The following is an 8,293-nucleotide window of genomic DNA, read 5'->3' as shown; positions in this document are numbered from 1 at the left end:
CAACAACATGCAGGTAGGCTAATTGGAAACTCTAAATTGCCCGTAGGTATGAGTGTGTCCAGGATGTATTCCTGCCTCTCGCCCAATGCATGCTGGGATAGGCTCCAGCACCCCCTGCGACCCTGACCAGGATAAGTGGGTATAAATGATGGATGGATGGATGGATGGATGGATGGCTGACAGTATAAGCGATATCTCCGAGCAGTATGTACTGTAATATCATAGAAATTATATGGTCAAAGGTGAAAATAAGCAGTATGGTTTTTGCTTGCAGTGCTGCATAGCTGTATTATCTATTTTTGATGGAAGGTGAAGCACATTAAGGTCTTCTGATACAGGCGACAGTATTATTTCTCAGCACACGTGCAATTATATTAACTTCCATCAGATGGCGCTAATGCACCTTTCCTAAAACCTGAATCCTACGTCCTCGTGAAATGTTCCTACTTTTTGTCCAATTTAAACATTTTATCAAAAATATAATGATGAAGAAATAAAGTGTGTATAGTTTATGAGGCTTCTTTAAGTTGTTTATTTTTGAAGGGCTTTAACAGGAGCACACTAAAAATCATTTGAAGATTACTTCTATAGCAATTCTACTGCACATTAGGTAAACGTCTAAAATCTCTTAATATATATGGCCCTATAAAACACAGAGACGTCCAAATATGACGACATTGTTTCATTATCCAACCGCTGTGCACGTGCCCTCTAAAGGTGCTTCCATGACGATTGTCCGCCACCATAGCCTATAGCCCATTGTGCATTACTTTACACCAGACATTCCGTCCCATTTATGGGACTTCGGCATATCCCAAAGAATTATGGCCCGAACATAACTCATTAGTAATGCCTTGGAGGGGAAAATAAATAAATAAACAAACAAATAATTAGTCTGATAAAACGTTATATTTTGTTGCATATAATATTTTTGGAATTTAAACATTTTGACTTTAAGACTTTAGAAAAATCAGACTTTATAACGCTCGTGTAATCACTCCGTTGCAAGCGACCATAACCTTGTCGGTCTACGTAAAATAACCTGAGACAATTCCTCCTGGGCTCACCAAGGTAAGCGACAGTGGACATTGGGATATTTCTGGCGGGAGCATTCTGTCCTACCTGCTGTAAACTTACCTGCTGGAGTGCATGAGAGTGCAGGCTAAGGCAGTCATTAAAAACACGTTCAACGTGTTATTTTGGAACGTTAAACTTTATAAAATGCTTTTAATTTTATTTTTTCTATATATATATATATATTTTTTTTTTTTAGAAAAATATGACTTAAACGTCAACATTCGAAACCCCCCCCGTCGCAGAGAGCCTATATTCCTTCTGAAATTCGCCAGTTACTGTGGATGCTCTTAACTTGCACTAGCTACGGCGTGCAATGTGTCCAGGATAGAGTCACACTGTGAATGTCGCCCGGAATGACAGCGACCGACCCAGCGCTAGTCTCAAGGGTGCACCTGTGGGCAAAAGGAGGGGAGGTCTCGGCGCTTCATTTGGCGAGAGCACGTTGTTTTATGACAGATTAACTGGAAAGAATGAACTCCGGGACACGTCGTATGCATTTTTGTTTTTGCTATTTTACCTGAAAACCCAATCGAGGACGAAAACATCCCTGCCGGTAAAATCGTAGCTATGGATACGTTCGCGAAGACCCCAGTGCACCTCGCAGAGAATCAATATGTGACCTAATTATTATTTCCAGGCTCTGATAAGACTGCTATTCTGTTTTGCTCCGAAGGCGTGGTTCTGGGGCACTTGACGCTCGCCTCTTAGTCCTCCATTGCTATTCATTCCAATGCCTCAATCGTACGGGCAGATACAAACGCTACTTAACTGGCGCAATAATCAAATTAAGCACAGCGCGCAACAGACGCAAAGACGTATCAGGTAGGCAGTTTTCGTTTTCATTGACTCGGATCGTTTGGATCTGTTCTGGAAGATGCCGAATTCGTTCACAAGGTCAGATGTAACTTTCGTCCTGGAATTCGAACGTTCAGAAATGGTGGGTTCTGTTATAATACGACTTATTTCAATATAACGTCAATTTCTTTCTTCGCATATTTGCGTCTTTGTTCATAATATCAAGTTTCCTCTTAACAATTTAATAATTTCTGTAGGCACAATAATACAAATCTTAATGTTCAGTATTTACTACCACTCTGATAAGATATGGGATAATTATGGAGGAATGGGTAGTCTACCGTAGTTCATTCTGATCAGATAATTGGTCCCTGGTTGGAGGGAAAATATAACCAGGCGTCGGGTCTCTGTCCTGAATTAATCACAGTGTAAAATAACGTTGTTTTTCACAGATGTATGCATATTTTTTTAGAAACTTGGAACACACTATAAATGTACCTTTTTTGTCTGAAATATTCAAAGATAATTCAAGGTGCATTTATTTATTTAACCATTTTATTGTTATAGGTCTGTTGGGTTTCTAGAAGTGATCTATCTATCTATCCATCTATCTATCTGTCGACTTACCTATTTATCTATGTTGATTTTGTGTTATATTTGTTCCCCTTTGCCCTCTTAGCGAACTGTGCATCTTGAGTAGCCTACGTGTTATCATGAGAAATTATTTGACTGACGATTTCTTTAAAACGATGTCTCCTGTATGGTACTGTACAACGTACATTCATATGTGAGGGTGAATGTACTGTACTTTACTGTATACAAGCAGAATATTGAACCGAATGTGTAAAATATTTATTGTATTTGACAATGATAACTGGGTGCATTATTAATGAGACTGCATCCTTGGAGTTATTAATTTCATTGCCTTCCAAGCCAGTAGCTATTGTGTGGGTGGCCTACATTTTAAGAAGAAATGTGTAAGCTACTGTAAGTTTTAGCTCAATAATAGATAGCATACACACATAATACACAACTGGACACACACACAAACCTTTAGTCTAAATAAGTTTTTTATAGCAATCACCAAACAAAATTATTTAAAATGCACTCACACATGATCACGCACACACACTCAGACGCGCGCACACACACACACACACACACACACACATACGCAAGGGCACATGCACAGACCTTGATCATGCCTGTAACACTGTAGATAGCATTGCTAGTATGTGAGGAATATTTTTGGAGATTTTTTTCCCTGTCTGCTCACATTCCGTCTGTGATTCAAACAATGGAATCTTTGAAGCTGTCATTACGTAATTAAGATATGTGTCCCTATTCTTTAGCCTGAAAATAATTTTTTAAATTAGTTCCTCAGTTATATTAGTTTACTACCTAGTAATGAATTGTGATTAACATATTTTGAATAACTGAAAATAAACTACGGCTGTGATACAGGGCCCTTGCATTCTCATCAGCGTCAGTGGCACATTGTTTATTCCACATTCCAACACGTCACAAGATGGAGTCTGGTCTCCTGTTCAAACCCTGAGATATGTGCTGCATCCACAGAAATGTTCTCATCCAAACTGCAAAAGAACCCTCTGCCCTAAAATAAAAGCTGAAGAAATAAAGATCGATATTTGTTCGAGATCAATATCAGGATCTCGTTATCTTTTTGCCATCGGGGATGTTTATTTGCAGAGCCTATTAGAGCCCTGTTATTACTCTGTTATGAACGCTGGCTTAGTCTTGTGTGGCAAGTGTATAGTTTAATGATTTCAGCCCAGGCAGAGATGTGGAGGTCAGCAAAGTGGGTGTTCCTGTGAGGAGAGCTGGGGGGCATGAGAGCAGGTGTACCTGCATGTGATACATGAATATCAGGCAGTTCAGTTCAGCTTCATCTGTCCTGCGTTTAAAAACAAGCGGAGCAGTTTAAACACAATTAAATGCTTCATGCACAATATATTTACTCTGAGTGGTTCAGATTCGAGAGTGCTTGCAATCCTTGTCTTCTCTCATCGAAATCAGCTGAAATGTTTCCTGGCTGTTGTCTTTTTTTTTCAGCTCGACTGAATTGCACTCGTCTCTCTTCCTGGGGTCTCTCTCTGCCCGTCTCGCCCCAATTACAGAGCCTGACTGTTATCCGATTAGCGTCTCTGACCTCAGCTCACAGCCGTGCATGATGGGAAGGAAACTCTGTTTGAGTTTTCTGCTGTAGTTTTCTCGGATGATTGTGTGTGCAGTCGCCTTCTGAATTCAAAATCTCACATTCCGCTGATGCAGCTGTGGCGCGTTACCGTCGATCCGTCTGACATGCGGGCCTCTGGTGAACCGGGACACTTGCAACAACACCGCGACACACTTCTGCGCGACAAACATATCATGTCATATTTCGGTGGCTGTTTAGCCTGCTGATCCGTTTTCCGCGCATATATTAGCATGTTAAGTACTGGTCTTGCTGTTGTGCCGTTCAACAAGGTGCTTGAATGCCTCTGGTGTAAACTAGGCCGTGTTAAAGCTTCATAGAATCAGATGTAACATTTTAAGCAGCGTAATTTGACCTGAATTTCGATATTTAATTATGGTAATTGTTTTCAGTGCTGTGGCTAATCGTGCTATATACAGCCCTGCTGAAGGATGTTTCTGTTGTAGCAACAAATATAAGTGAATATTTTCTAAATGAACATATTAGTCACATTCATAAAACACAAGTCTTGAAATAAGTCTTGGACGGTCTCTTCCATTTGTGCCCTGTACTGTGTGTGTTCCTTTCATTATACAGGAGGATATGCACCTTATTTTGTTAAAGTACAGAGAAATATTCTATGATCATTTTTATAGTATGATTTGATTTGATATTTTCTTTCTGTTTCAGGTTCTGAGACCAGGAGAAGCACGCTGATATAAAGCAGAGCTGCAGCCCTCCATTCTGTAATCGACTGTGCCCTGGAGAAGGGGAGCGTGAAATGGGCACCATCCCCAAACCGAAAAGGACTGTCACCATTCAGATGGGACCTCACATTGCTGTCGTGGACAGCTTTGGGAACAAGGAGCCCACTGCCAGCTGGGAGAAGGAGCCAAACCTGAAATTGAACAGCACATCTACACCCCCGAAGGAGCACAGGCAGGATAATGTGTGCATGGACATGAGCACGGCCAACAGAATCCACCACAGCAGACAGCCGAGCAGGGCAGACATGTCCGCCTCAGCCTCCGTGGGTCACGGAGGGAGCGGGGATTCTGAGGGCCTGATTGGACGAGGCCTGGTGCAGACTGGAGCTCTGATAGGTCAGGGTGTGGGCGATTCGAGAGCTCTGATAGGTCAGGGTGCGGGGGATTCGGGAGCTTTGATAGGTCAGGGTGCGGGGGATTCTAGAGCTCTGATAGGTCAGGGTGTGGGGGATTCAAGAGCTCTGATAGGTCAGGGTGCGGGCGATTCTAGAGCTCTGATAGGTCAGGGTGTGGGCGATTCGGGAGCTTTGATAGGTCAGGGTGCAGGGGATTCTAGAGCTCTGCTTGGTCAGGGTGCAGGGGATTCTAGAGCTCTGATAGGTCAGGGTGTGGGGGATTCTAGAGCTCTGCTTGGTCAGGGTGCGGGCGATCTGAGAGAGAGCCCCAGGAAGGGCTGCCAAGCAAGCGCAGGGCAGGAGTCGCCAATACCGCCAAAGGACGATTTGCGAGCGTGCGACGGGGTCTCGAAGGCGCTAGGCTTTGAGGAGCGGTCCGTGGATCCCACAGCAGCGAGGCTCAGGTCTCACACACCTGAAGGTTTCCAAAAACGTGAAGTGACCTCGGCGTCCACTCAGGCAGCGAGGGAAACGTCTGGGCCAGAGCGGGCCTCCGAAGCGCGGGTGGCGAAGCGAGACCACGCTGGCATCCCGGGCATCCCGGGCATCCCTGCTGGTGAAGACGTGCCGGTGAAATCTGATGGTTCTGTCCACACTGCGCTCCCGGCACAAACCGCCAAGCCTGAGGTTCACCAGGAGAACTCTGAACACCAGGGAAGTGAGAGAGGAGAGACGTCACTTCTCAGTCTGAGGGAAGGCCTCTCAGGAGGCCAGGTAACCAGCGCTACTCTGCACCGCACCGGGCTGACGGACACCGAGGGGAACCCGAGCGCCCACTGTCCCACGCAGGAGGAGTTAGGGGCGCAGAACGGCTCGGGCAGCTCCTCACATCCTCACTCCTCAGGGCTGCTGCTGGGGGACTCTGCTGGAGGGCAGTGGAGCAGACCAGACCGTGCACAGGCGGCAGAGGGAGCTCCGCAGAGCACAGGTACCGCGACACAGGAAGTGCAGCTGATACAAAGAGGACTCTGCAAACGCTTCCAGGACGTCGCCACCATGACCGCGTCCCCCGAGCGCGGCGGGCCGTCCGGAGTGGCATGGCGGGACGCGGAGGTGCAGGCGGTCCCGGAGGTCTGCAGCAGGTCCGCGGGGACGAGCCCCTCCCGCTTCCCTCTGGCCACGCCCCCCGGACTCTGCTGCGCGCCAGCAGGAGGGAGCGCTGGTCCCGCGGGGGCCGGCCCAGTGCATGCTGGGTCACAACCCGCGGCTCACCCGCCACGGGACGACGCTTCGCCGAAAGAGGGCGGGGTCTTCAGCGACGCGTGCGTCCAAACCGCCGTCTCCGTCTCCTCTCGGGCCCGCACCGGTCCGTCTCCGCCCCCCAGCAGCCCGGTCCCGGAGAGCGGCAGGTCGGGGGGCATTCTGGGTAAAAGCACTGGAGCCAGCCGCCATTCTGGCTCTGCAGGGCATCAGGACATGGAGCTGGGAGCAAGGCCCAAAGAGCCAGGGCTGCATCTGGGCCATGTCCAGAAAGGGCCTTTACAGCCGGTTTATCAGATCAGCACTGCGGCGTGTAGCCAGTCAAACCACGCTTCCAGCAGCTTCCGTGAGAAGGAGCCATCGATAGCAGACCAGCAGAGTTTGTCCCAGTCAGAGTCTTCCAATGGAGACCATACAGGCAGCCTGCATAATAAACCTATAGTCTCTAATCGCGCGTGTCATGCTGTCGCTGATGTCATGAGCTTTCCTGACCAATCAGTGAGCGGTCCCACAGATCCAGCCTGCTCCTCACCGCAGGACTCCAGGCTTCAGGTAGAGACACAAATGCCGCCTGGTGTGCAAAGCCAGCAGGTGGAGCCGCTCGTGGTGGAGACATGCCCCGAGCGAAAGGACGTTCCAGGTGAAGGGAAGTCCGATCCAGAATCAGAGCAGAGCAGCGGTCCGGATCAGAGCCGGTCCAAAGCTGGTCCGGATCAGAGCCGGTCCAAAGCTGGTCCGGATCAGAGCCGGTCCAAAGCCGGGCCGGGTCAGAGCGACGCGGCCGTCCCGCCGCGCCCGGATCAGGGCGGTTCTGAAGACGAGGGCAAGGCGGGCGCGGTGCCCGAGGTGGTGTGGGACGAGCAGGGCATGACGTGGGAGGTGTACGGCGCGTCCGTCGACCTCGAGTCCCTGGGCTTCGCCATCCAGAGCCACCTGCTGTGCAAGATCAAAGAGCACGAGAAGCAGATCCAGACGCAGACGACCCGCCTGGGCCGGTCCCTGTCCTCCGAGTCGCCCCGCGCCGGGAAGACCCGGAAGAGACCGCGCAGCGTCTTCCGCTCGCTGCTGCAGAACGTCCGCCGGCCCCCGTGCTGCCTGCGCACGCCTGCGTCCGCGCTGGAGTGAGGGGGGGGGGGGCGGGGAGCGTCTGTGCTGGAGTTAGGGGGGGGAGCGTCCGCGCTGGAGTTAGGGCGGGGGGGCAGGTGTCTGTGCTGGAGTGGGGGGGGGGGTGACCGTCCGTGCGGGAGTGAGCGGGGGGGGAAAGTCCGCGCTGGAGCGGTGGCGGGGGGGGGGGGGGATTCTGAAACAGGAATTTAAACAGGAATACAGGAAAGAGGCATTCCCTTACCATCTGGTCCTGTGTGTCCTGCTGGGGGGTGGGGGTGGGGGTGGGGGTGGGGGTGAGTGAGTGATTGGGGGGGCGGGGTTCTAGTAGAAGAAAGCCATGTTCTGTCAAAGCAGGAAAAATGATATGGTTAAATTGTATTTTTAAAATGAGGTCAATTTATTATACGGTAGAGCTGAGGTATTTTATCAGTATTAAAATTAAATTAAAATGGCAATAAAATGTAGCCGCATGCAAGTGTGTTCCTGATGGTAGAATAGCCATTTAAACAGTGGATGCCAGACCTAGATCCTACCAGAACCATTAGTCATCGTTTGCGTGTCGGTGAAGCTTGGGCAACATATTAGGATGGCATTTTTTGTTATTTAATTATTGTGGAGATTTACTGAAGACCTTTTCTTTGTAACAAATTTATAATATTTTTTAATCTTACAGATCTGCCTGGTTGTAAGTCATATCCAGACAACATTCAAACCGCCGTGTATAACTGGAAGTTATGTGCGACCGCAAACCAATTGTG

General features: G+C 48.6%; 1 protein-coding gene across 2 annotated transcripts; it reads left to right on the top strand.

The window, feature by feature from the left end:
- Positions 1-1,325: 1,325 nt before the first annotated feature.
- Positions 1,326-7,555, top strand: LOC118231549 (G protein-regulated inducer of neurite outgrowth 3-like). 2 transcript variants are annotated; one of them, XM_035425450.1, is made up of 3 exons: positions 1,326-1,899; positions 4,757-5,298; positions 5,464-7,555. In XM_035425450.1, exons 2-3 carry the CDS (start codon positions 4,848-4,850, stop codon positions 7,551-7,553), a joined length of 2,541 nt encoding a protein of 846 aa, XP_035281341.1. In that variant the 5' UTR covers positions 1,326-1,899; positions 4,757-4,847; the 3' UTR covers positions 7,554-7,555. The 2 variants fall into 2 exon arrangements, with proteins under 2 accessions (XP_035281341.1, XP_035281340.1); XM_035425449.1 differs by having other exon boundaries at positions 1,326-2,014.
- Positions 7,556-8,293: the final 738 nt, after the last annotated feature.

This window comes from Anguilla anguilla, chromosome 7 (assembly GCF_013347855.1).
Source record: "Anguilla anguilla isolate fAngAng1 chromosome 7, fAngAng1.pri, whole genome shotgun sequence".
Lineage (NCBI taxonomy): Eukaryota > Metazoa > Chordata > Actinopteri > Anguilliformes > Anguillidae > Anguilla > Anguilla anguilla.
Note: the sequence above shows the minus strand (reverse complement) of the source record. Positions and strands in the feature narration are given on the sequence as shown.